The sequence below is a fragment of the Tetrao urogallus genome, assembly GCF_951394365.1.
Source record: "Tetrao urogallus genome assembly, chromosome: 26".
Classification (NCBI taxonomy): domain Eukaryota; kingdom Metazoa; phylum Chordata; class Aves; order Galliformes; family Phasianidae; genus Tetrao; species Tetrao urogallus.
The window spans coordinates 843,122-869,519 of record NC_136839.1 but is presented as its reverse complement, the minus strand read 5'-3'; the positions used below and the strand labels follow the sequence as shown (position 1 = coordinate 869,519).

The following is a 26,398-nucleotide window of genomic DNA, read 5'->3' as shown; positions in this document are numbered from 1 at the left end:
AATTCCACAGAGTTTCTTTATTCAAGTTGCAAGCACAGCAAGGTGGTTCGGTTCGGTTTGGTTTTGAAGAGCTCACTGCTGCTTTTCCCACTCGTTTCCAAGCAGGCTTAAAGCAACAGAACTAACAGAGCCCGAAAGCTGGGTGCCAGCAGTGCTTTTGTCCCCATTCAAAGCGCAGTAGGGAAGGAGGCGCCCCGCAGCCTGGCGGCCGCTCGCCCCCCACACCGTCACACGCAGCCCCGGGGCCGGGGATCGCCGCGCCGGCAGCTCCGAACGCGGCCACGTGCTTCCGCGCAGGCAGCAAGCGAGCGCGCATGCGCCGCGAAAGTGACGAAAGCAGCCGAGAGGCGACCGGAAATACCCGAGAGCTTACCGGAAACTCCCGAGCGCCCCCGGCGGAAGTAACTGAGTAGGCGCTGAGCTCGGCGCTCGATCGCTCAGGTCTGGCGGGAAGGCTCGGCGGCGATTGGTCGCGCCTGCCCCGTCCCGGCGCGCCCCGCGCGTGTTGCAGTGTCACCGGCGCGGCCCGGCCATGAAGCAGGACGGGGCGGCCCGGCGGCGCGGGGAAAAGGCCAAGGCGCCTCCCGACGGACCGCCGCCCGCCCCTCCCGACGTGGAGATGCAGGAGGAAACGGCGGCGGTGCCGGCGGGGGAGGCGGGAGGGGAGCGGCAGCCCCAGCGGGAGTTGGATGCCATCACGCTGGAGGGTGAGCGGCGGACGGGGGGGGGCGTGCGGGCGGGGGTCTGAGCTGAGGATTGGGGGGCGGTGGAGGGGGGGCCGTGCTGAGCCCCGAGGGCGGCACGGCGCGCCGTGCCCTGACTGTGCCCCGCAGACATCAAGGAGCACGTGAAGCAGCTGGAGAAGGCCGTGTCGGGGAAGGAGCCGCGTTACGTCCTGCGGGCGCTGCGGGCGCTGCCCTCTACGTCCCGCCGTCTGAACGCCAACGTGCTCCACAAGGCCGTCAACGGCTTCTTCACCTCCAACGGCGCCGTGCGGGATTTCCTTCTTGGCTTCCTGGAGGAGGTGCGGCTGTGGGGACCGCGCTGCGCCCCTGCGGAGCCCCGGCAGCTGCCGTGTGGGGCGGGAGGGCGACGAGGGGCTGCGTGGGATGGGATGCGGGCTCTGGGTGGGCCGGGCTGACGTCCGGCACGTCTCTGCCCCCTGCAGCCCATGGACACAGAAGCTGAGCTGCAGTTTCGCCCGCGGATGGGGAAGGCGGCCTCGGCTCCTCTCTTGCCAGAAGTGGAGGCTTACCTGCAGCTGCTCCTCGTTATCTACCTGATGAACAGCAAGCGATATCCGGAGGTGAGGCGCCCCGAGACACGGCTCTGAGCCTGAGCCCTTTGCATGGCACTGCTGGGAGCCTCAGGACCTGCCTCCCCTCTGTTCCAGCCTGGGGCAGCCTCTGGGCTCCTGCTGCTCCTCCCAGGCCGCCGTTCCTCTTCTCTGACCTCGGTTTCCTTCCTGCAGGCTCAAAAAGTGTCTGATGACCTGATGCAAAAGATCAGCTCCCAAAACCGCCGGGCCCTCGACCTGGTGGTGGCAAAGTGTTATTACTACCACTCCCGCATCTATGAATTCCTGAATAAACTCGATGTGGTCAGGAGGTAGGGCTGACCCCGCACGGCCGGGCTCTCCCTCTGTTCTTTCCCTTTCCCCTGCACGCTCTCTCCCTCCCCTGCAGCTTCCTGCACGCCCGGCTGCGGACAGCCACGCTGCGCCACGACGCGGACGGCCAGGCCACGCTGCTCAACCTGCTGCTGAGGAATTATCTCCACTACAACCTCTACGACCAAGCAGAGAAACTCGTCTCCAAGTCGGTGTTTCCCGAGCAGGCCAACAACAACGAGTGGGCCCGGTACCTCTATTACACAGGTGAGATGCAGAGGGTTCTGCGTGGTGCTGGCAGCTCAGAGTGCACACAGGATTGCGGTCCTGCAGAGAACCTCCTGGAGCAGCTGGGGATGAGCTTTCAGGCGGGATGCAAAGCCTCATTTGGTCAGATGTGCTTTTCCACAATGCATTCAGCCCCATGTGAACGCTGTCCCCTTCCCAGGGCGCATCAAGGCCATTCAGCTGGAGTACTCAGAGGCCAGGAGGACCATGACGAACGCCCTGCGGAAGGCACCGCAGCACACGGCCGTTGGCTTCAAGCAGACAGTAAGCAGCAGCCTGCCGTGCTCCCATGGGGTCTGCGCTCCGTGGGGAAGCCGCCCCTGGACTCGGCCTGGCCTCGGGGGCTCAGGAGCTGTTTCCATGCAAGGTGCACAAGCTGCTCATCGTGGTGGAGCTGCTGCTCGGGGAGATCCCGGATAGGCTGCAGTTCAGACAGCCGTCCCTGAAGCGCTCGCTCATGCCGTACTTCCTGCTGACTCAGGGTACGGTGCTGCTGCTGGGCTCCTGCCCCGATCCTGCTTCAAGGAAAGTCTCGGGGGGGAGCTGGGCTGCTGCTGGGGTTCCTCTCCTCAGTCTGATTGGTGCCCATCTGCTGCAGCAGTCAGCAGTTTCCGAAGGGCCGGCTTCTCCTTTCCTCTTGAACGGGGCGGCTGGCAGATGGCAGCCCTGTCTTCCCACCACACCCCAGCCCTCCCTCCCTCCCTCCCTCACACATTTTCTCTTCCACCTTCCCCTGCAGCCGTCAGGACCGGGAACTTGGCCAAGTTCAACCAAGTCCTCGATCAGTTTGGGGACAAGTTCCAGGCCGATGGCACCTACACTCTGATCATTCGTTTGAGGCACAACGTCATCAAGACGGGTAGGAGGTGTGGCGGTTGGGGACCGTGCCACCACCAGAGGCCTGGTGGGAGGCTGCCGCCCTGCGCTGCACGGTGTGGGGCTCCACTCGTGTTTCCCCTTCCCCCCAGGCGTCCGCATGATCAGCCTCTCCTACTCCCGCATCTCCCTGGCTGACATTGCCCAGAAGCTGCAGCTCGACAGCCCCGAGGATGCGGAGTTCATCGTTGCCAAGGTAGCTGTGCAGGAAGCCTCATCCCTGCTGGGACCCGGGCTGCCCACCGCTCCCGCCAGGCCTCTCCTGCTCTGCCCCCACCACCCTCCCTTCCCAGGGCTGCTGGTTTTTGGTTGCCCCCGCTCTGGGGGCGCTGAGGGCACCGACTCCCATCTCTGTGCGCTTTCCTGAGCTCGCCGCTCCCCAGCGCCTTGCTTTGCTCTGAGCTGCTGCCTCCGCCCTGGGAGGTGGGGAGGTGGAATTGCCCTGATCGCTCTCTGGCTCGCAGGCCATCCGGGATGGCGTGATTGAGGCCAGCATTAACCACGAGAAGGGCTACGTGCAGTCAAAAGAGATGATCGACATCTACTCGACCCGGGAGCCCCAGCTGGCGTTCCACCAGCGCATCTCCTTCTGCCTCGACATCCACAACATGTCGGTCAAGGTGAGCACAGCGCAGCTCTGTGGGGACCCCGGGGGGCTGAGGGAGCACCGGGGTGGCACAGAGAGAGGAGGCAGTTTGGCTCGGGCTGCAGTAGAGCTGCTGTGAGTGGAGGAACAGCGGGGCAGAGCGGAATCGCTTCTCAGCTCACGGCTTCTCGCCTCCCTTGGCTTTCCAGGCCATGAGGTTCCCGCCCAAATCTTACAACAAGGACTTGGAATCTGCAGAGGTGAGCTCTCGCCCTCTCCCTGCTGGCTCCAGGAGCGGGCCGGCTTCGTTCCGCAGCTCCATCCCCAACGTTGGCCTTTGCTTTCCAGGAGCGCCGGGAGCGCGAGCAGCAGGACCTGGAGTTCGCAAAGGAGATGGCAGAGGACGATGACGACGGTTTCCCGTGACCTCTGGCCTGGCTCTATGTTTTTTTTATTTGTCCTTAGGGAAAATGCTGTCTGAGGAGAGCTGCCCCACGCGGCCCCGGTCCCCCCTCTGCCTTTCTTTTATAAGTACCTGCATGTCTGTACTGGGAGCGGGGGGCTCGCAGGGTTCATCGGCCCCCAGCCACAGGTCCTGATCTCCTGTTCCCTCACCCACGGAGGGAAACCCTTCCCCAATAAACAAACATTCTTTTGAGGTTGCCTGTGGTCAGTTGTTGCTGAGCCCTGTGGGGCGCACACGGATCCAAGAGAGCCGGAGCTCCTGTGGACGAGGCCGCGGTAGCGGGGCTTCCTGGGCATCACTGTTACCCCCACAGCTCTTGCACTGATTGAGGGGTCAGACTTTGTTAAGCTTCAATTATGACTTTAAAATAAAACTCAGAAAAAAACACCCCCCTGTCCTCCTGCCGTGGGTTTGTTGTGCTCAAAGGGGAGCTGTGCTGGGACCTCGTGCTGCTGCCTCCTCCCCTCCCATCCCTACTGGAAAAGGCTCCAGGGCGGGGCCTTGGTGTGCCCCACAGATAACGGAGTGGGGATGGAGGTGGGGTGGGGGCCCCGCAGCCGGGTGCTGCTGGCAGCTGGGAGCAGCTGCTCTCGGCCTCTGGGGAAAATCTGGGAATCTCCCGGCACGCCTGGGCTGGGCTGGAGGCCAGGGCTGTGCCTCCGGAATGGGGCAGCCCCAGGGAATGGATACGGCCCCGTCCCTGCTCCAGGAACACGGTGGGGTCTCTGGGTCAGGACGGGGCTGTGAGCCCAGCCAGCACCTTCCAGGGACGCGGGGACACCCCGGAAGCGGTGACTTCCTGGCGGATGCTGGGAGGGGGCTGAGGGTCAGCAGAGGAAGAGTGGCCACGAGGCAGAACCGCAGCGCGTTGCTGACCCCGCAGTGCCACCCACGGGGTTTCGGTCTGGCTGCCACTTCCTTCCCTGGAAGCGTGGTGGGGGCTTTGGGCCCTGTGGGTGCTGATTCAACCCCACCCTGAGCTTCAATTCCTGCCAGCAGTGACCTGCTGAGGCAGCAGCGCTGCTCGAGGAACGGCGACCCTGCAGAGCTGCACAGGGGAACAGCCCCAGCTGCTCCCTGCAGAGCAAAGGCAGAGCTGGAAGGATTCCTCCCAGGAAACCACACAGATGGGCTCCCAGCACGAGGTCCTTTCAGGTCCTTTCCCCACCTTTATGATGGTGGGGTCTGTCATCATTAGGCTTCAGAGTTAACGCCTGCGTGGTGCTGGGTGAGGCCTCCTGTGCTCATGGGCTTCTTCCCCTTCTGGGGGCTCGGGGGGGCAACGCCGTGTCTGCACCCCCCCTCTGCGCCTCCCTGGGCAGTGCAGGGTGCCCAGCAGCAGCTGACCCAGCTGGCGTCGGCCCATGAGATCCTCCTGGAAGCACTCACTGGAACTGGCCCCAACCCAGAGCCCACGTCACTGCGGGGGGGCCGGGACCAGCCAACCCCCCCGCGGCTGCCCCTGGATGCCGCTTCCCCGAAGGGGCCGGCAGGGAAGGTTCACGTGGGGGTTTCAGGCACGGCGCTGCCAGGTGCGGGGTCCCGTGGCCACGGTGATCCCTCAGCCACGCCGACACCACGGCGAGGGGCTGAGAGCCACCGCCACCATCCCTACTGCACAGCGAGTTAATGAGTGACCAGCCGTGACCAGGCACGGCACCGGCGCTGCCCACTGCCAGCATTCAGCTGGGCACCGCTGTGCTTCGGTGGCACCGCAGCGCCAGGAAAGCCCCACAGCAGCGCAGCACAGGAGCACCCAGCGCCCAGGATTTGCATGCGGGTGATTAAGACAATGAGGCAATCAGCACTGTTGCCACATCAGTGTGAATCCCCACAGCCCTCTATAAAATGCCCCGATCGATGAGGGCGCGCAGAGCGGGGCAGGGCGCTGTGCCGGGCCGGGCTGTGCTGCAGGAGGAGACACAGAGCCGTACACCATGTGCTGCCTCACCCGTGAGTACTGCAGACCCATGGGTGGCACCGGGGGGCACGTGGAGGCTGCGGCCCTTCCGCCCTCCCAGCATCTCCTCCATCCCCTCCTGTGCTCCTTTGGGCTCCCATCCCCGACGGGGGTCCCCAGAGCACCGATGGGGCGACCCGGTGTCAGCGTGTGACCCGCTGTCCTGCAGATGTGCTGGCGCTGGCGCTGGTGCTGGGCGCTTCGTGGCAGGCGCTGCATGGAGCTCCGCTGGCCGAGCTCTCGGGGGACCACGACTTCCAGCTCTTCCTGCACAAGAACCTGGAGTTCACCCGCAAGATCAGGGGGGACGTGGCTGCACTGCAGCGCGCGGTGGTGAGTGCCCCATTAATGTGACCCCCAGCCTTATCGGCACTGCGGGGCTGTGGCCGGCAGCCTCCCTGCACCCCATCCATCCCTGGGCTGCTCCGTCCTCCCCACGTTGTGCTCCATCCCTGCTCCATGCAGTGAGCGGCGGGTCTCCGTCCTGTGCTGATGCAAACAGTGTGTGTGGGAGGGGAGGGGGGGGTCCCGCATCCCCTGGGGGTATCGTGGCACCCAGGCCGTCTCATGGGGCGTCACAGGCTCTGCAGCCCTGACCCCGCGCCCTCGCCCGCAGTGTGACACCTTCCAGCTGTGCACGGAGGAAGAGCTGCAGCTGGTGCAGCCGGAGCCTCCCCTCACGCAGGCATCGCTGGATCAGTGCCACAAGCGCGGCTTCCAGGCGGTGAGTGACAGCCAGCACCCGTGGCACGAGCTGCCCGGCCTCAGCCCGGCCGGGGGTCCGAGCACCAACCCCCCCCCCCGCTGCCTTTCCCCCGCAGGAGGCGTGCTTCAGCCAGATCCGCGCCGGGCTGCACGCGTACCAGGGCTCGCTGGGAGCCGTCCTGCAGCTGCTGCCCGAACACACGGCGCTGGTGGAGACGCTGCAGTTGGACGCCGCCAACCTCTCCACCAACATCCAGCAGCAGGTGAGCAGGGGCGGCACGCGGAGACGCGGGGAGGTGGGGGCGGCCCGGACCCCGCGGTGACACCGCCGCTCCGTGCCGCAGATGGAAGACCTGGGCCTGGACACGGTGACGCTCCCGGCCGAGCACCGCAGCCCCCCGCCCGCCTTCTCCACCGACTTCCAGCGGCAGGTCGGAGGATTCTTCATCCTGGCCAACTTCCAGCGCTTCCTGGAGACGGCGTACCGCGCGCTGCGGCACCTCGCCCGCCTCTGACGCCCGCCGCTCCCCCAAAGCCCCCCCCCCCCCCAGCTTATTTAATATTTATGGCTATTTAATATTTATCCGGCCGGGGGGCCCCGCTGCCCCCCAGCCCCCACGCAGGGTGCCGGCCCTGCGCTGCCGTCCGTGCACGGGTCTCTGTGCGGCACCACCCATGTTTAATATTTAAACACAAGCGTATCTCTGCTACGAGGTTTGTGCCAGTGTCCCCGCGGGGAGCCTTCATCCGCTCCGAGGATGCTGGAGCAGCACCGTGTGGGTGCGGGGATGGAGCTGCGGCGCCGCCGCTGCCGGCTCGTTTCTGGGAGCCGTTCGGTAAGCAGGGAGGGCAGCGCAGCCCGGGCCGGGGTCCCGCAGTCGGGGCTGAGGCTCCGCTCCGCCCGCCCCGAGCTCCTATTTGCGGCAGTGTAACTTCTTTGTGCCCCCGCACCCACGTTTGTATCTCAGAATCTCACCGCTGCTCCGATCCTCCGAGCGGCGTTTTGTACTGTATTTATTCCTGCGGCTGGGTCAGCCCCAGAGCAGCGCGTGCTGTTTTTTATACATGTCACAACGATGGAAATAAACTCTATTTTGGCTCCAACATCTGTGCTGTGTGCACCTCCACGAGATGAAGCTGTCCGGGGAGGGGGGGGGGGAAAGGAAGGGGGGCTGCTGCTCCGGGACCCCCGGATGCCACAGAGCCCCCGAGAGCAGCGGGGACGGGGATGTGGGGACGCCAACACAGAGGGCTGCGCCCAGATCTCCATGTGGCAACGGGGAGGGGACGCGTGGAGCGCAGGATGTGAGCCGGGGGCCGTTTCCTCTCCCCGTCCTGTGGCGCTGCGTGGGCAGGCAGTTCTTAGAAAGCACCGCAGATGTGCGCTGCGTCCGGGCAGCAGCAGAGCTGGTGGTGCCAGTGCCGGTGGCATTGGAGGTGGTGGCGGTGGTGGCACTGCCCCAAACCCTCTCCGCAGACCCCAGGCGGTGGCGGTGCGGAGCTTCAGCCGTTCTCTTCTCTCCCCCCACGAGGCGTTCGCCCCACAGCTGCTGCGGACGCTCCAGGAGCCGCGCGCACCGCGCTGAAGCTTCGGCAGGGAGAGAAGGGAGCCGAGCAGCCACGGGGACGCGCTGAGGACACGCAGCGGGGCCGGGAGAGCCCCGCACGGCCGTCCCCGGCCGCTCCCCGATGCCACGCGGCTGCCGCCTCGCCCCGGGCCGTCCCCGCGTCCCCAAACGCTGCGGCATCCGCTGCCTCGCGCCCGTCCCGTGTTCACATCCTGTGACCGCCGCCGTCCCCGCACCGCGGCTGAGCTGCGGGTCCCGAGGGGTCCCGTCCCACCCCGCGCCCCCCAAACCTCCCGGCACGGAGGCGGTTCGCGCTGTGCCCCGCCAGCTCCCAGCCGACGGCAGCAGCGCTCCTTCCTGCCCCCTTATCAGCGCTTACAGGAAACCCCTTCTCCCGGCTCCAACCCTTTCCTGGAAGGTGAAGCGCTGGGAAGGGCCAAAGCTGCGCACAGGGCTGCAAATATTGACAGAGCGACCGAGCAGCTGCTCTTTGCTCCGTGTTAACGGTAAAGAGGTGTGCGGACGGTCAGTGCCAGCGTGCCGAGGACCGGGGGCTGTGAACCCCACCGCGGGGCTGAGAGCAGAGCTGCCCCAAGGAAGGCAGGTGCCTCCCCCAGCACGGGCGCCGCTCTCCTTTGCTGCGAGCCAAGCAGAAAGCACAGCCCAAAGGATGGGAGGCCGGCTGCCCCTGGCACCCCCTCGGGGATGGGGTTTGGTGACGCTCAGCAGGGCAGCTGACCGCTGCTCTGTTACTCACTGCAGGCTGGGCGCTGCGCTCACAGGGCGAACTCACACGGAGGAATTTCCAACAGGAATGTGCTTGCAGCTGACAGCGAGGCAGGAAAGCATCCCCGCTCCGCCCCGAGAGCAGCACACAGCACCTCGTGCAGGGCTGCAGCCACCCACCACCACCCCAGGCCAAACCAGGGCTGGGGCCGAGCCCCACGGCGCCGCTCTCCCATCCCACTGGGGCTGCGATGCCATCGGCAGCACGGGGGGAACACGGGGCAGGGAAAGCAGCACGGCAGCCCCGGCCACAGCCGAGGCTCTGGGAGCAGCCAGGATCCCTGTGATTCAGCCCATAGCAGCACCGTTAGGTGCTGTGAGTCACCTGCAGCCTCCTCCAGCCCCTGCCGCGGGCAGAGCGGCGTTTGGCTCTGCATTAGGGACCGAGTGCTACATCCTCCCCTGCCCAGCGCAGCACTGCTGCTCACTGCCCTCCCCTGCCCCAGGGCAGGGCCGGCCCCAGCCTCTGCCTCAGCACCAGCTCAGAAAATCAAAGAGGAACGAGGCAACGCCAGATTCTACAAAAGGAACGAATGAATTAGAAAAACAACGAGCAGTGGGGTGGTCTCAGCCTCGGATAGCCCAGTGGGAGCCTGCCTCGGGGGCTGGGCACGGAGGGGAGCTGCTGCCAGCTCTGCCCTCACACGGGGCAGCATCAAACCAGGGTGATGGAGAGAGTTTCAGGGGTCCCAGCCCCAGTCTGGCACTCGGACTCCTGGAAGCCCCCCAGCAGCCACTCTGCACCTCTGTCCCGCACAGCAGAGGCAGAGCCACGCTCACAGTGCAGCGATGGCTTTGGCAGCGACGCGGCGGCCCAGGGGCAGACCCAGATCCGTGATGGCCAGGACGATTTTGGGACTGGACATGGTGGAGACTTTCACCAGCTCTGAAACCTGGTAGAAGAGGAACAGAGCTGACACCTTGGGGTCGCAGAGCAAAGTGCAGAACTCAAAGCAGCTCCTCTGCACTCCCCCCACGCTCTCCCCATTCCCCAAGTGTCCCTGGCCCGCGGGGCAGAGCAGAGAGGAGGACTCACCATGGTGAAAGGCATGAACTGCAGGATGCTGCCGTGGCTGCCCTGCTCCAGGCAGTCCACGCACTCCTCCATGAACCACTGCACGAACTGCGTGTGAGTGCCAGCTGTCTTGGAGCCCAGGATGGAGGAGATGAGCAGGAAGAGGTTTGCTGTGTGGACAGGGAGCCGTCAGGGCAGGTAGGATGCAGCAGCTGAAGGCACAGCTCTGCCTGCCCGCGTGGCTGGGGTGACCCCCATCCCTGCAGCCCAGCTCACAGCCAGCCTTCAGCAGCAGGCTGCAGCTCCCCTTACCCAGCACTCTGTTCAGAGGATCCCTCATGCTGACAGCGTGCAGCTGGGAGGCAGACAGGGAGCTGCTCATGGAGCGATCTGTCGGGGAAAAGAGCGTGTCAGGATGGGGCTGGGGGACGCTTGGAGCCCCCACAGCCAGCGAGCCCTTGGGCTCCAGCAGCACTGCCCTGAGCCACGGTGGGGCACCCAGCATTCGGTGCCCCGCAGAGGAGCACAGCAGGGCTGACCCCGGCTGCCCATCCACGCACGTGTCCCTGGCATGACGGAGATGCGTCAGCACGCTCTGCTCTTGCACATTTCTTCCAAGTCTGACCAAGCCCAAAGACATTTCCAAGGGTGAGTGTGAGTGAGCGAGTGAGTGCCTCCCTGCTGGGCTGTCACAGCACTGTGACTCGGCCCTGACACCTCACGAGAGCACAGTAATGCAGTGTCACGACTGAGAAGCAAGCAGGGCTCAGCCTGGTGCACGGCCCGGACACATCCTGTGAGTGCTGCCAGCAGGGCGGGCCAGCCCAGATGTCCCACAGCTGCACAGCAGCACTCACAGCTTGCTCGCGGGTAGGACTGAGCTGTCAGAGCCAATGACAGGCAGCAAACAGGGGGCAGCCAAGGGGGGGATCTGTGTGGCCCCCACCCCGAGGTGCTGCTGGGTGCTGCTGCCCAGTGCTGCTCCTGGGCTGAGCCACGGGATGCAGCCGCTGCCGAAAATCAGCTCTCGTGCTGGGATGCTCTGGGGATGCTCACCAAGAAACAAAAGCCCTCCCCCACTTTTCTCATGGAATCACATGAGTTATGGGGCTGCTGCAGGAAGCAGGATTTCCACATCACGGCAGCAAACAGCCCAAAAAAAGTCCTGAGTGTCACTGGAAAGAGGTGGAACCGCACCAAGAGTTAAATAAAGATATCGAAACAAAGGGAAAAGCCCGCATTTCAACAGTGATGAAACCAAGACAAACCACAGGTTATTGTTGTGTTGGAAAAATGGCAAATAAAGGAGTTGGGGTGAGGCAGTCAGGACACAAGAATGACCAAGGAGAGCCCTGAGTCACTGCTGGGAGCACAGAGACACGTGGGATGGGGGCTGGAGGGCATGGGCCCCCACAGCACGTCCTGCCGGGGCTGTTGCAACCTGCAGCTCAGGGATGCGGAGATGCAACCATGAGGACTCATCAGCTCCGCTGGCTGCATTATTAATAGTGGTGGAATTTGAGGATTCAGCCACAGCCATCACAGACGTCACCTCCTTGCTGGGCTGGGGACATCGGGTCTCCGATCCCACACAGATCGACTCCAACTAAACCTCCCCAAGCCTTTCATGCGCGTGGCACTGGGTCAGGTGGCACGGAGGGAAGGTGGCACCTCATCACCTTTCCTAGCTTGCTCTGATCACAGAATTCAAAAGCATGACCTTCTGGAGCAAAAGCTCCACAGGAACTCAGCAAAACGCCTCTGAACGCTCCACGTGGTTTCGAAATGCCCCACTATTGTTTGGTGCTGCTGCAGATCCATCCTGACAGCCCAGGGACCCCCCGCACGCTGCCGCTGACCCCGAGCCTGCAGGCAGGCAGGCGGCACACGTGACAACGGTGCAAGGGTTGGAAAGGTGTAACTGTGCAGAGGGGAGCAGAGCCCCCCCCCCCCCGCTGCCTCCCAGAGCATTTGGCCAGCTTGGGAAGGAAGCGTTGTCGTGCCAAAGCACGTTTCTCACCCAGGAGGGAGCAGCGAGGCAGGCCGGCGCCGTCCCTGGGAGCAGCTCCCCCTCCTCCCCCCCTGCACTTACTGGGGCTGGAGAGGATGTTGGCGTCTTCCTCATTGGAGCTGAGCAGGCGCATGAGCTTGGAGGGCCGCGTGTCGTCCAGTGGGAACAGGCTGATGTAGTCCTGGGGGGCAGAGGGGGGTCAGCCCCACCGGCTTCTCTCCGTGGGGGACCCCAGCCCCCTCCCCAGGGCCGACAGCCACCCAGCTGGGCTCTGCACAGCTCTGGAATCACAGCTCTCGGTTCACCCACAGTGACTCGGTCTGGGCTGGCCCTGAACGGACCGTCGTGTGAAGACCCCCTTTTCCCAGAAAACCAAAGGGAAAACCCCATATTCCAAGGACGAGAGACCAAACCTCAGACAGTTCAGTGAACCTGGGCGGTGAACCCCACCTCAGCGACCCCCTTCTCCTCCTGCAACCACGGCCTTCCAGCGAGATCCCATTCCCACAGGCACAGAGCTCCCAACCAAATCCAGCTCCGTGCCAGACACACCTCGATGTCCTCTCGGTGCCTCTTCTTCTGCCTGGCAGATGCCTGGCCCTTGTTGTGGGAGGAGTAGGAGCTCAGGGCACACCAGACAGAGAGCCTGGGGATGGAGCAGGGCAGAGGTGTGAGCTCACCTGGACGGCGGTGGGAGCCCACAGCTCCTGCCAGGGCTTTGCTGGCTCAGACCTCCCCACCCCAAGGTGTCCAGAGAACTGGGGGCTTACTTAGCCAGAGCCTTCCCCGGAGGGTCCATAAGGGTGTGCCACTTGGAGGAATCGGTGAGCAGGTTGGGCAGGATGTGGCCCAGCAGGGTCAGCGTCAGCTGCTGCATGTCCAGGCAGAAGATGGCATAGAGCAGCTCCACGGCTCGCAGCGTGTGCTCCTTCCGCGTCTCCTTCAGCAGCTCCTGCGAGGCACAGGGCAGAGCTGAGGAGGAGAAAGGCACAGCAGGACCTGCCCCGCTCAGCCCTCGCACCCAGGACAACCACCACAGCCGGCCCTGCCACCAGAGCCCAGGCCCGAGCCGGCCTGGAAGCGGTGACCACCTCCCTGCTCCACTTGGTACCTTGACCAGGTTGTTGCAGAACCAGTAGACCCCTCCCATGTGCAGCAGGGTGTCGAAGATGTGGATGGAGCGGCTGTCGACCCAGCCCTTCTCCAGCACCTTGGTGAACACGCTCGTCAGCACCTCCTTGATGGGCTTCTTGGGGGGCAGCAGGTTCCAGTAGGGGATGGTGTCCATGCCCGTGGATGGGAACTTGATCTGCGTGGCCGTCTGCTGCAGGACATCCGCACACATGTGCTCCAGGATGGAACTCATGATCACCACGCTGCGGCACAGGGACACAGGTCAGGAAAGAGGCGGGCAGGGAAGGGAAGAACCAGGCGGCGCGAGGCTCACCGCTCGTTGTAGAACTGCAGCGTGTTGTCGCCGTACAGCGGGGTGGCCAACTGCCGGATCATCTGCAGCGACTTCTCCCGCTCATCCAAGCCCAGCATGCGGACGTGGGCCACCAGCCAGGCCACGGCGCACACCGCCATGCTGCACACCTTGCCCTTGATGTTGTCTGTGATTTTCTAGAGATGAGAGCGGACGTGGATGAGCACAGACACGTGCAGGTGCACAGGCTCCAGCCCAGCATCAGCTCCTAGGCTCTGCCCCAAACTTCTCCGTGCCCGTCAAGCCCACAATCACCAATGGGGCAGCATCGGTGGAGCCACGTTAGCTCTACATGCAAGCAGCCAGGGAGCTCTGCATTGGCTGCAGCAGCATCTGGAGAAGAAGGGTGGGGGCCCTTCCTTACGGCACGGTGCAGCACTGGCCCCATTCTGCCCTGCAGACCCACCTGGATGGACTCAAAGGTGAGCACGCTGTTCTCCCAGGCATTGAGGATCTCCAGGATGGCAGCCGAGATGCTCAGACACACCTCGTGCCAGTTGATCTGCCTATCAGAGGAGAGACAGGGGTCAGGCACTCGCTCAGAGCTGCTCTCCTCCCTCCATCTCTACCGGCTGGGCTGAGCTCTTACACCAGCTTCATCTCTGAGGAGTTGTTGAGGAGGGCAACGAGGGATTCCACCTTGGTGGAGTCAGGGCGGAAGCAGGGATGGTCGGGGTTGAGGATCTTGCCCTCCTCGGGCATGCAGGTCAGCATCCAGGTCTCAAAGAAAGGCACCTCGTCTGCCGGCCTCGACTCTGACAGGATCACCTGGAAGGGAACCGGCTCTGGGTCCCCCCATAACCTGCCTGGGGACCCCTGCCCTGGAGAGAACAGCCGGGGCCAGCACTGCTCTCACGGGGCCACTCGGCCCCCAGGCTGCTCTCAGGCTCCCCCCACGGCTCTGCGGGGCCGGGGCACGCAGCCCAGCTGGCAGCCAGCTGCAAGGGCTCCCGGGGGGAACACAAGCTGGGAATCCCGCACGCCGCTTCCTCCTTTCAGCCCTGCAGCACCCGAGGGACGCTTTTTTTGACAGAAGTGTTGCACATCTGTTCAGCAGCAGCTGGTCAGAAAAAGTTGCTCTGGGCTCAGACCTCATCGGAGAGCCCCGGGCACATCCGCCCCAGGCTGCCGCCAGCCAGGACTCCCCCTCTCCGCTCCCTGGGCAGCCCCCCACCCAAGTTTTTCACTCCCTCTCCACGTCTGCAGTGTTTCGGTATCGTTTTACCTCCTGACACGCACACATGTTGAAACGTGGAAAATTTTCATGTAACCCAAGTGCCTCTTCCTGAGCAGGGCTGCAAGTTCCTCATCTGCCAGAGGAGGGCTGACATCCACCAGCCCTCCCCAACCAGCCAGAGCCAAACTGTGCCGTGCTGGAGGAGCAAGGCTGGGAAAAGTGCTGGGAGATGAGAGCCAGCCTGGAGAGGGTGAGGCGGTGGCAATAACACAGCATGGAGAAGAGGGGCACAAAAAGTCCTCGGGAACGCTGTGGCCACTCTGGCTCCATCGCTTTGCACCAGGCAAAACGCGCTGGGCACCTCACCCACAGCAGGGTGCTGCTGGAGGGGCGGCTGTGGGCGGTGAGGACAGTGACAAGGCAGCGGTGACAGCAGCACGGCCGCTAGAGGAGGCTGGCAGACTTCAGCACAAGGGCTGCTGCTCTCACAAGGTCAGAACCCAATGGCTGCCTTCCAGAACCGCTTACCTCCGAGCCGTAGGTCTGGGCCACATGGCACAGCATGAGGAATGAGATGTCGAAGAGAAGGGCCCGAACCGGGGCGGACTTGGCTGGGAAGAACAGACAGATCTCAGGGAACTTGACCCAGAGAGGAAGGCAGGAGCCCTGTCAGCTTGGGGGTTGAGTCCCTGCCTCCTCTAAGGTGCTTTTCTGATGCCCCAGTGTTTGAGTGTGAATGAGGGCTCTAAAGAACCAAGTGCCTCCCTCACCCCCGTCTGTCCCAGCTCGAGCTCCCAGAGCGGCTTTGACCTCTATTTGGCAGCCCCAGTTCAACCCTGGGCTCCCCCGGTGCCACAGAAGGTCAGAGCACTCAACATGTTTAATCACACGTAAAAGCAGTCAGAGTCCTTATCTCAGGCTGCGTGCTGACACATCACCCCTTCCAGGGAAGGAGCTGGGGCAGGGCCGGCCCCAAGGGGCCCCAAGGGCAGGGAAGGGGAGAAGGGAGCTCAGGATGGACACCCGTGTGCCATGGGTGAGAAGTGGGGATCCCCAGGATCCCAGATCCCTGCCGGCACCTGGCCATGCCTGGCACAGCTCGGCCCAACCCCTGCTTAACCCAGCACGTGGCAGCAGGGGAAGCACAGCTCGAGCCACCCCACGCACGGATGCGCACGCACTTACAGTTTTCTGTACTGATGTGCTTCGTGAATTCATTCAGCCTAGAGGGGGCAGAGAGAGCTGCAGTGAAGCGTTATCATCAGACAAAGCAGCCCTCCTCCCACCAGAGATGGGAACAGGGCTGCCCCTGCCCGCAGCAGCACAGAGCCCGGACGCGATGCCACGCTCCCAGCCGGGCCGGTGTGCCTCACGCTGCCCCAGGCCCTGCCATGTGAGGAGGGCATCACAGCCCCACGCGTGCTGTGCATGTTTTTGTGCTCTAACCAGGACACAGATGCCTGGGGAACAAAGGCGTGCACACAGCAGCGCCTCAGAGCCGGGGCTGCGCTGGTGCTTTCAGCCCTAACACAGCTGAAACGGATTCGATTTGGATGCTGCAGCCCTTTCACAAAGAAGCAAAGGAGGTGGGATGCTGTGGGGTTCAGACCCCAAGGCCCCAGCCCTCTCCAGAGCCCTGCTGGTGCTGCACAGACCACAGGCCAGAGCCAGACCCAGCCCTGAATGTAGTGGGAGCACAGGCTCAGGAAGGAGAAAGGCAGAGAGCAGGGAGGCTGCCAGCTCACCCAGCCCCACTAGCACATATTCCAGGTGGGCACTCACTTGATGAACTTCCAAGCAAAGGATTTGAGCTTGCCAGTCGCTGCTGCTGCTGCCAACAGCAGGTCCAAGCTCTTCCCAGACAGCATGTGACCCAGGACCCCCAGCAGGCCCTCAGGGGATTTGGAGTGATCTGCATCCATAGTCTACAAAAGGAAAAAAAAAAAAAGAAAAAAGAAAGAAGTCACGGGGAAAGCATGTTACAGAGCAGCAATAAAACTCCAGCCACAGAAGCAGAGCTGATCAGCTGCCAGAGTCATCCCACAGGGCCTCTGTCTGCAGGGACCTGCAGGGCTTAGATGGAAGGAGAGGGACCCCCGGAGTCCCAGGCTCTGCAAAAAGGAAAGCTGCAACATGCTGGGGCAGCACAACCAGAAGAGAAATGTCTGCACCAGAAGAGTGGCAGGAGAGACACAAGGAGGAGGAGGTGCTGGGGATGAGGGAGATGCACGTTGGGGAGGATGGGCAGAGCAGGCTGGGCTCACGCTGCTGGCACCGACAATGCATTGAGCTGCCTGACAGCTCCACCAGCTTCCTGGGAAGGAGGAGGGGAGTCCTGAGCTCCACGGCAGAGACTGCAACAAGGCTGGAGGCAATTCCTCCATCTCAGCACAGGGTGGGAGAAGGCGTCTCCTGAGCACCCTGGTGAGCCCAGTGCTCCTGGAAGCCAGCTGAGGCGTGGAGATCGGACTCCCCAGCACTGTAATAGGAGGGGACTCACCTTCAGGATGTTGGTGACAGTCGGCTCGGCCCTCAGGATGAGCCTGGGGTTTGGCTGGATGTTGGCATTCTCTGCTGATTGCAACTGCGGAGCATCTTCCCTGTCTGCTTTGCTGGTGATCCACAAAGAGAGGCTCTTGAGTAGGAATTTTGTCACTCTACCCCTCTCTCCTCAAGACTCAGCCCCCCACCACCTCCAAGGGAGGGCGCCAGCTCTGAGAGGACAGGCTCTGCCCTGCTCTAGCACCAAAGGCAAAGCTTCATCCCCTCCTGGCCAGGATGCCCAGCTACAAGACAGACAGCAGCACCACAGCTGCTTCATACTCCCTGAAGGGCAGTGAGACAAGGTGCCCCAACCTCTCTGGGCTACCAGGCTCCACGAGGGCCGTACCGTTTATCAGTCAGGTTGGTCATGTTGGCTTCTGAGAGCAGCCCCTGTTTGCTGCACTCCTGCAGGAGCAGACTCATGCAGTTGCAGCTGAAAGAGGGAGAGCAGAGCATTAGCCCCAGGAACAGCCTCCCTGCTGTCTGAGCAGCGGTGCAGACCTCCCCCCACAGACCAGCAGAGCCATGCGACCATTTGCAGACTGGGACTCAAGCAGTCAGGACTCCTGAGCCGCCTGTCTGCCTCCATTCCCCCACTCTGAGGGGGATGCAGGGCCAGAAGCAGCTCCAGACATCACAAAGCATCACCAACATACGGATCAGCTGTCAGACACTCACTGCCTTGCTCATTTGGCAGTGCCAGCGCCTCAGGAAGAAGGAACCAGATCAGAAATCAGTGCTTCCCTTCATACCACAAAAAGCTCAGCACACAGCTGCCCCAGCACTGCAGCTCCCCATGGAGATGCTGGGGGCAGCAGGGCACAGACCAGCCGCAGGCTCGTGGTGCTGCAGGTGAGTCCTGGGCACACGAGCACTCACTTGCATCGTTGATCTGCTTTGTCGAGCAGAGGGGTCAGCTTCAGCAGGAACTCGAAGGCACAGTTCACATCCTCTGTGAAATCCTGCCACGCACAAAGGCGAGTGCTCAGCTTGCAGCAGCACTGACACAAACCCGCCTGTCCCTCCCACACCATCTCCCCACTAGAGGAAGGCTGTCAGCACGCAGACTGCTTCCCACCCCAGCCACCCTTGCACAGCTCTGGCACCAGCACCGTCACAACCAGCACAGTCCACCTGCACACACGGTGCTGCAAACAGCTCCAAACCGCAGCCCGTGTGACTCACCTTGTCCCCATGGGGATAGTTCTTGAGTTCAACCAGGACCTGAGGGATCTGAAAGACAGGGGGCATGTGCACAGGACCGAGAGGCAGACCCAGCGCTGCTGTCAGCACCTCCCAGCAGCACAGGCAGCAGAAGATTGAGCAAAACCCGCCTGCAAGGAGCAGCTGCTCTGCTAGCCCAGCTGAAGGATTTCTGGAGCAGCATTTGCACCCTGGGGACTGTCCTCCCAGCTCCCCTCTGCAGAGCCCTTCCACCATCACAAGGAGCAGCAGGGCACGGCCAGGCAGGGGACTGTGGCTGCAGAGCCCAGCACAGGCCAGAGCACGTCAGGCCTGAAATTACACATAAATCCTTCTTGTCTGGCACAAAGACAAGAGGCAAGGCAGAACTGCTGCGGGGCTGCCCACCACCGAGCTGTGGGAGTGCCAGCCCAGAGACTGCTTTGGCATCCTTCAAAGGCCACCATTTCCCCCCCACAACTTCCTAGACAAACAAAGCAAAGTGGGGCTGGGCTGAAAAGATGCCCCAGACAGCAAAGCGTGTTGCAGGAGGGCTGCCTGTGGGCTCAGCCATCTTGCATGCAGTCCAGACAGGATGAGCAGCTGTGGGACAGGAGGACTAACTGGAACGATCTTTGAGGACCCTTCTGACTGAAGCCATTCTGCGATTCTACCACTGCTCAGCCAGGCTTTGGTGCTCAGCAGGGGCCAAACACGCAGGGAAAGGTGCAGGGCTCAGAGTGCTGTGCTCACTGTGGAGCTAGGGCCTACCTTCAGGAAGGTAAAGGCTGTCCACTTCAGCTCCTCTGTGCCCTCTGGGGACTCGATGAGGCCCACAAAACATGCCTTCCAGATCTCCAGCATGAAGAGCGGGGAGGGGATGCGCTGCAGGGCACACAGACAGGACCCTCCAGTACCCAATAACAAATGCCCCCAGTCAACCAGGATAAGACACCACTTTTGTACCTGCATCCTCTTCACCATCATCAGCTGCTCCACCAGAGGCTGGATCTCTCCTGTGAGGTTCATGGTCCCCTCCAGCAGCACCACAGCGTGCACAGTGGGGAAGCCAGTCTTGTTCAGCTGCTCAGAGCGAACTGATAGCATGGTGGGGATGCTGGATGAGAGACAACAGCCCCAGGTCACTGGAGCCTTGCAGGGATGATCCTTGCTCCCTCTGTCCCACCCTCCCTTTCCAGCAGCACTGCCTTTGGGCACAGCCAAGTCCCCAAATCTCAGCCCAGGCCCCGGCACACGCACTGGAGCAGCTGAGGGATGGCCAGCAGCCCAAGTTAAGAGCCCTCTGCAGCAGGTAGCAGCAGTCCCTAACACATCCCTCAGTTCAGGGCTTCTTGCTGGCCCCAGTCCACCACCAGCACAGGAGTCTGAGCTGGGAAGGGACAGGAAAGCGGGGAGCCAATGAGGAAGGAGGCAGGATGCTCTCAGTCTTCCCAAGGAGGGCTCAGACCCATTTCACTCTCTGAACCCCTGCCAGCAGCTACCTCTTGATGAGGGAGATGCACTCATCAGCCTGGCTTCGCAGCGCGGAGTTGCTGAGGCCATTCAGACTTTCCTCTAGCTTGAGGAGGGATTGCTCCACGGTGTTCCAGGAGGCTGGGAAAGGAGGGCAGGTGTTCAGTGGAGCAGGACAGCGACAGGATGAGAAGCCAGCAGGCTGGCTCTAATGCTCACAGCAAAGCAGAGGGGCTGCTGAGTCTGGGGGCTCTCTGCCGAGCAGGAGTCAGAGCACCTCTGCAAACCCAAGCTGAGGATCTGCACGCCAGCCAGCAGCTCCCTGGCACGGCCTCTTGGCCAGGGGACCAAGCGGAGGTGCAGGGCCGTGCCAGGCAGGCTGGTGGAGCGCAGGACCCGCCACACACCCGGGAACAGCTCACCCAGCCTTCACATTAATTCTGTTCCTCTTCCCAAGGGCAGCGTGGAGGGGAGGGGGCAGAGGGCGGCACGGAGCCAAGGAGGAGACAGTTACAGCAACAGGGATGGAAGATGGATGGGCTCAGAGCCACAGGGACAATGCGGCAGGAGCTGGGCTGGGGGAAGGGAAGGTGGCAAGGACAGCGCCCCGAGGCCAGCAGCAGCCAGGAGCAGAGCACGGCCACCGGGCCCAGGGAGCGACGTACAGGTCTCCTCCAGCTGGGCAATGTGGATCAGGGCACGGTTCTTGGTGCTGCCCAGCATTTTCTCCAGCCGCTCCAGGCACATCTTCATCTGGCCCTCTGCTGCCACCTGCTCCAGCATCTCCTTCACCTTCTCAGCATAGAAGGCCGCGCAGCGCAGGAGCCAGTTCAGGGCGCTCATCAGCGCCCGGCACAAACCGATGCACTCCTCTGCTCTGCCGTGGCAGCTGCAAGGAGAGAGAAACACAACCGTGGGCCAAGCTACGCCCCTGTGGAGACCAAGGCTCGGCAGTGGGGCAGCCTGAGGAACCAGACTACATCTCTCACACCCAGCCCAGCGCGCTCAGCTCCTGGCCCCTGTGCTGCAGCCCCCAGCCCACGAGCATCCCCCCGTGCCAGGGGAAATCAAGTGTACCCAGTGCAGACTCCTCTCTGGCCGCTCAACTACAGGAAACTTTCCAAGCCTCTAATCAAATTATCTTGCTAAGAAAGGCTCAGCACTGATCAATGTGTTCCAAGAGGTGAACGCTTTCCCCTCCTGATGCACAAATCATCGGGGCCAGAAGTTTTGATCAAATTAAGCGGAGGATCAGATTAGGCAGGAACTGGATTAAGTCACCAGCTCTGCAGTTGGCCAGCAACAGCTCCCTGTCAACATCTGCGACTGATGCACATTCATTGCTGCTGCTTCGCTCCGTGTAATTGAAGAGCTGCTACCTTTAGCCCTGTTTATCCTCCCATTCACCCACACCGCCTGGCTCTTCGCAGCAGCCTCCCAGCAGAGGCTGTCAGGGGTTAACAGGAAGATTTCTCAGCTTTCTATAAAAGTTTTTGTGGCCTGAATTGTCTCCCCTGGGTCCTGCGACACCAGCGGAAGAGCATGGAGCAAAACAAGGCAGCTGCATGAAGCGCCTGGGGCAGCGCAGGCAGAACCACGAGCACTGGCAGCCAGGGATGTGCAGCCAGAGCCCTGGGAAGCCACAGAGGCCACACAAGAGAAATAAAACGTAGAGGGAACAGAAGCCCTCAGGCTTTGGGGCTTACACCAACCCGAGCTGAGCAGCAGTGTCGTGGAGAAGGTCATAGCCCAAAACAGGTGGGGTTCTCACAGCTTCCCACAAAGCCGGTGGGGTTCCAGGCTCCCCCTGCTCTGCCCATGCTGACATCTCAGCCTAGAGCAGCTCAGGACGAAAGCTGGGATGGGGAACGGCCTCCCTCTGCCAGAGCAGGGACCACGCAACGGAGCCAGAGCCTGTGGGAGCTGCAGGCTGCAGAAGGGCTGCATCGTACCTGAGGCGGTCGCAAAACATGTCCATGATCTCCAGCAGCGACTGCACGCACAGATCCCGGGAGAAGTCATCAAACTACAGCAGAACAAAGAAGGATTTCAAACAAGGGCTGCCAAGCTCCAAAAAACAACCGTGGGGCACTCGCCCCGGCAGCCACCCAGCAGTCAGATGAACAGAACTGGGTCAGGGCTGCCCCTCAGCTGGGTCGCGCCCGCCCAGGGCAGCGGGAAGCCAAGGGGCCACGGCAGTGGGGCTGAGGCTGCGTTTCTGAGCGGCCTCTCTGAGATGCAGCGGGGGTTGGAGCTCCGTTTGCAGCCCCCCCCGCTCCTCACGGGCTGCGCTGACACGACGGCGGCTCGGCGCCAGCCCACGTCCCCACCTCCAGCTCGGTGGGGCTGGCAGCGAGCACCGACAGCTCGACCGGCCACGGGGACGGCAGCAGCGCCGCCACCGCCTGCTCGGCCGAGCAGATGGGGCCACCCCACTGAGCAGGAGCTGGCCTGCGGGCCTGCACTGAGCCCACGCTGCTCTGAAGGAGGAAACCGCGGCTGTCAAGGTCAGCGCTTCTCCACCAGCCTCACCACAATGGGCAGCGATGGCGAGCACGGCCCTACGCCAGCTCTGCCACCCCGCTGAGGGGCCGAGCGTACTGAGGGGCTCAGCGTGCTCACGGCACGGCTCCCGGTGCTGGCAGCGTGAGGGGAGGCAGAGCAGGAGCCTGCCGGGCCCCACAGGGTGCAGGGACGCAGTTTCCACACCCGCAGCACGTGGGACCGTGCCCAAAGCAGAGTGGGAGCTGCTGGAGGGTGTCCCCAGCGGGCTCGTGCCCTGCGCCGTGCCGTCTGCCCGCTGCTGACTCAGCACAGGATGTCATTTTACACTTGACCTATATTTGGTGAGAGCCGTGGGATGGGAAATGGAGACGCGGATCGCAGGTAAAGAGAAAAGCCTCAGCCAGCAGCTGTCGGAGCCGTACCTTGCTGATGGCCATCAGCACTGTGGAATAAGACACCATCTACGAACAAAACACAAAACCGAAACAGCGGTGTTGGAAAAGGGCAGTGGGTGCTGCCTGCGAGCGCGGTGCTCGCGGCCGAGGGGCGGCGAGGTCAGGGCACGGCCCCACGGCCTGTCACCGCAGCCGGGCGCTGACCCGGCACAAATCCAAACAGACGTTTTTAGGTGACCGCCGATTTGTTTCGCACAAACTTTAGACAGCATCAAATGCTGCAGGAAGGAAACACGGAGCTGCCAGGCAGAGCAGAAGCTCTCGGAGGACGAGGATTTCCACTCGGCGTGCAGCAGGCAGAGGCAATTTACAGAAACAACCCCGCTCCGGGCGCATGCTGAGCCCCCCCACCCCGTCTGAGCCAAGCACGACGCCTGCAAGGTGCAGACATTGGGGTGTCTGCCTGTCAGCTCTGCACCCTGGGCTCTTGGCTTGCTAATTGGGGCCGCGAGGCGACACCCAGCAGCACTGCAATGTGGGGCACGGTGCAGGGAAAGCCATTACCTGGGAGCTGATAGCGTACTTCAGGTAGGACAAGATGAGTGGGTTCGGCGACGGCCCAATCATCGCCTGCTCGAGCAGAGCCTCTGCAAGCAAAGAGAGGCACCTGTGGCAGGCAGCACACAGCGTGGGGACACGCAGTGCCCTTGTTTCTGCTCTCACCCACAGGCAAGATGGCAAAGACAACTGGCGCCAAGTCCGACAGCTCTGCACAATGCTTCCCTGAAATCAACCCAAACCCCAACGTTTCTACTCCTCAACGGCAAAAGGTTGCAAATAATTCAGGCAGTACCGGCAGCCTCCTGCTCATTCACCTCACCCTGGGCCTGAAACCGCACCTGCTGCTCTCCAAGCATCCTCCCCTTGCTCCCACCTCCTGCCCGGAGGCTCAGGCATCCACCAGCCTGCCATTTCTGCTCTGGTACCCGGGGCCGGACTGCGGGCACACGGCCGCTCTCGGTCAGGACGGTTCCTGTGCGTCTGGCACTCCCTGCTGCTGGCAGCCGGCCAGGGAGGCTGGAGGGGCTCTGCCCGCCCTATCTGCTCAGTCAAGCCTTTAATTGACCATTTGAACTAGCGCAGAGTGCAGGAACCACCTCACAGAATCAGGCCCCGGGCTGTGGCACTGGCTGTAAGTAGGTCAGGGCACCCAGATGCAAGAGGGGCAGGCCAGCTCCCCGCAGCCAGCACGGAGCAGCAGCCGTCGGCAGATCCCGGCTGCGGGAGACACCTCGGAGCCCGGCAGAAGGCTGCGGCCACGGCCAAATGCATCTCAGCACGAGGACAGAAGGCTGACGGCAGCCTTCCCCTCCCATCTAATCAGGGAACGTCAACACGAGCCAGCCACACGCTGTTACCCACTGCAGGCACGTCAGCATCAATTTGCTGGGCAGTGCCGTGATCCGGGTGGCTCGTGCCAGGTTTTCCTCCTTTGTGGTTGAAATCTGAAAGGCACGAGTTGGGGGGAGGATGAGCTGAGGGGGACGGCTTGGAGAGGTGCTCTGGATGCGACGGCTGCCCACCACCTGCCCCGCATCCTGCAGCAAAGGGACCCAGCTCCATCCTCACCAAGCTGAGCCCTGGGCTGACAAGCCTTTCCTTGGTGGATGCACTGAGAGGCGACCAGGAGAAACCTGCTGCTACAGAAACTGTCAGCTCAGCATCCTAAGCCAGAACCCAGTAACAATTATACTTGTGGGTGGGTCAAAATAGGTGGGAAAGGCCACCGTGGAGTGAGCTCAGGGGGTGAGAAGCACAGAGGTGCTTTTTCCCTTTAAATGCCCCACTGTGAGCCTCCAGCAGCACTCTGTGTTTGTATATCCCGGGCTTGCAAACACACGCTGCCTGCGCAGGAAAAAAGAAAACACAAAACCCAGCAGCATGTTTCTATAATTGCCATAAAGGCTGGCAAATCTTTAAACCGCGTAACGCGGCGGGCACAGAGCTTGGCTGGGCTGCTGACAAACGGCCTTGAATGGGGCCGGGGAAAGAAAAGCTCACAAATGGGAGCAGGGAGCAGCCCTGGGGGCCTGGAGCAGTGCCTCCAACACGGCCCAGCCACGAGGATGGGGTCCCACCCCCGGGCCACGCACACCCAATGGTGTCCTCGGGGGCACCGGAGGCACACCACCAAGGCACGCCCCAGAGGCTGCGGCCCCCCCCGCCCCCGGACCTGCCAGGTTGAGGATGTCCCAGGTGGCTCCGCGGGGGAAGAAGCGCTTCATGTTGATGGCCCATTGGTAGTCGCTCCAGCGCTCCTTCCAGGCCTGCAGGATGGCCTGCTTCAGGTTCACCACCTTCATGGCTGCGCTCTGTGGGAACGGAGAGGCCTCGGGGCGCACAGCGAGGGCCGGAGCCGGGAGATCGCTCCCCGTTCTCTCGGCTCCGCTCCCGGCCCTCAGGCCTCGTCCGCAGAGCTCCTCACCCGCCGGCTCCGCTCGCTCAGCGCCTGGGCACCGCCATGTTGGCACCCGCCAGCAAGCCGCGCGCTGATTGGACGATGGGGCGGCGCGGGGCTTGCTGGGAGATGTAGTTCACGGGGCCTGGTGGGGGGTGCGGAGAAACGCGCGGGGTGTGCGAACGTGGGGGTGTGCAAAATGAGTTGGTGCGAAGTGGGTGGCAAAAGTGGAAGCTCACGGTGGGCAAACACTGTGTGCAAGCGCATGGAGGTGCAAATGTGGGGATGTGCAAACACGGGAGAGTGCAAACTGCAAATGAGATTGCAAACAGAAGCTTGCATTTTTGAGCAGTGTGTGTGTGCAAATGAACAAGGACGCACATATAGGGTGTGCAGATGTGGAGCTGTGCAAACATGGGGGTGTGCAAACAGGCAGCAAATGCCACTGATGGCGAATGTGGAATTTTAGAGCGCGGAAACACTGCATGCAAATGGGTGCACATGCACGGCGTGCAAATACAAGGCTATGCAAACATGGAGTGTGCAGAATCTGAGCGAGTGAGACTGCAGATGTGCAAGCTTGTGGGTGTGCAAGCACAGCATGCAAAAGTGTGAATGTGCACACGGTGTGCAAACACAGGGGTGTGCAGGTATGGATGTACAAAACCGGCTGTGCACCCCTGTGCAGGTGGGCACGCAGATGGGTGTGAGCACGCCTGGCTGTGTGCTTGTGCACGGATGCACACGCGTGTCTCTGCAGCCACACGCGTGTGGGCTCACAGATATGCAGGCAAAATCCCAGCAGGATTCCCACCACCATCGCCATGGCAACCAACAGATGGGGAGCGGGCGGGGGGCTGCAAACCGGGGGGGGGCAGCACCTCCAATCTGCCGCCACATGGCCCCAAATCCCAGCACGGTGCGAAGCCCCCCCAGGGCCGTTGCCGCAAGGCACCTCCTGCCCCACAGCAGGCAGGGCCCCCCCGCAGCCCCCTGCCTGCCCCCCCCGCTGTGCTCGGGGGTCTCCGCGGCCCCTTAATTCCCGTGTTAATCATTCATGGGGCCGGGGCGCGCGGGCGGCCGCAAATCCCCCATGGCCGCAGCCGGGATTAGCGGGTGAGCTGCGGCCCAGCCGGCGAGGGGCCCGCGGGGCTGGGGGGGGCCCTATTCATGAGGACGGATTTCCTGTGCTGGGCACGGGGCTGGGGGGGTCCCGCAGCTGCCGAGGGGGAACCGGACACTGCAGGCTGTGGTGCCGGGGGGCTGAGCGGCAGCGTAGGCTTCATGGGGCTGTAGGCCTTGTGGGAG

At 62.7% G+C, this 26,398-nt stretch overlaps 3 protein-coding genes across 5 annotated transcripts; 2 read left to right on the top strand and 1 right to left on the bottom strand.

The window, feature by feature from the left end:
* Positions 1-532: 532 nt before the first annotated feature.
* PSMD3 (proteasome 26S subunit, non-ATPase 3) lies at positions 533-3,785 on the top strand (the record flags this gene model as incomplete). The annotated part of the gene is made up of 12 exons (XM_079547236.1): positions 533-707; positions 834-1,024; positions 1,169-1,306; positions 1,472-1,608; positions 1,686-1,876; positions 2,058-2,161; positions 2,265-2,379; positions 2,637-2,756; positions 2,866-2,969; positions 3,238-3,393; positions 3,569-3,619; positions 3,708-3,785. The coding sequence occupies 12 exons, from the start codon at positions 533-535 to the stop codon at positions 3,783-3,785; spliced, it is 1,560 nt and encodes a 519-aa protein (XP_079403362.1).
* A 704-nt stretch (positions 3,786-4,489) lies between these two features.
* Positions 4,490-7,005, top strand: CSF3 (colony stimulating factor 3; the record flags this gene model as incomplete). Its single annotated transcript, XM_079547185.1, has 6 exons — positions 4,490-4,541; positions 5,148-5,357; positions 5,955-6,118; positions 6,402-6,509; positions 6,607-6,753; positions 6,835-7,005. 6 exons carry the CDS (start codon positions 4,490-4,492, stop codon positions 7,003-7,005), a joined length of 852 nt encoding a protein of 283 aa, XP_079403311.1.
* A 2,615-nt stretch (positions 7,006-9,620) lies between these two features.
* MED24 (mediator complex subunit 24) lies at positions 9,621-24,995 on the bottom strand (the record flags this gene model as incomplete). Of its 3 annotated transcripts, XM_079547287.1 has the most annotated exons (25): positions 9,621-9,737; positions 9,881-10,029; positions 10,172-10,249; positions 11,952-12,051; positions 12,423-12,516; positions 12,641-12,822; positions 12,982-13,246; positions 13,318-13,493; positions 13,763-13,862; positions 13,946-14,124; positions 15,062-15,144; positions 15,719-15,756; positions 16,316-16,458; positions 17,034-17,145; positions 17,424-17,510; positions 17,957-18,039; positions 18,263-18,310; positions 19,031-19,144; positions 19,226-19,376; positions 19,762-19,873; positions 20,398-20,621; positions 21,685-21,758; positions 22,660-22,698; positions 23,197-23,279; positions 24,866-24,995. In XM_079547287.1, 25 exons carry the CDS (start codon positions 24,993-24,995, stop codon positions 9,621-9,623), a joined length of 2,961 nt encoding a protein of 986 aa, XP_079403413.1. The 3 variants fall into 3 exon arrangements, with proteins under 3 accessions (XP_079403413.1, XP_079403415.1, XP_079403414.1); XM_079547289.1 differs by lacking the exon at positions 17,424-17,510; XM_079547288.1 differs by lacking the exon at positions 22,660-22,698.
* Between the last annotated feature and the right edge of the window lie 1,403 nt (positions 24,996-26,398).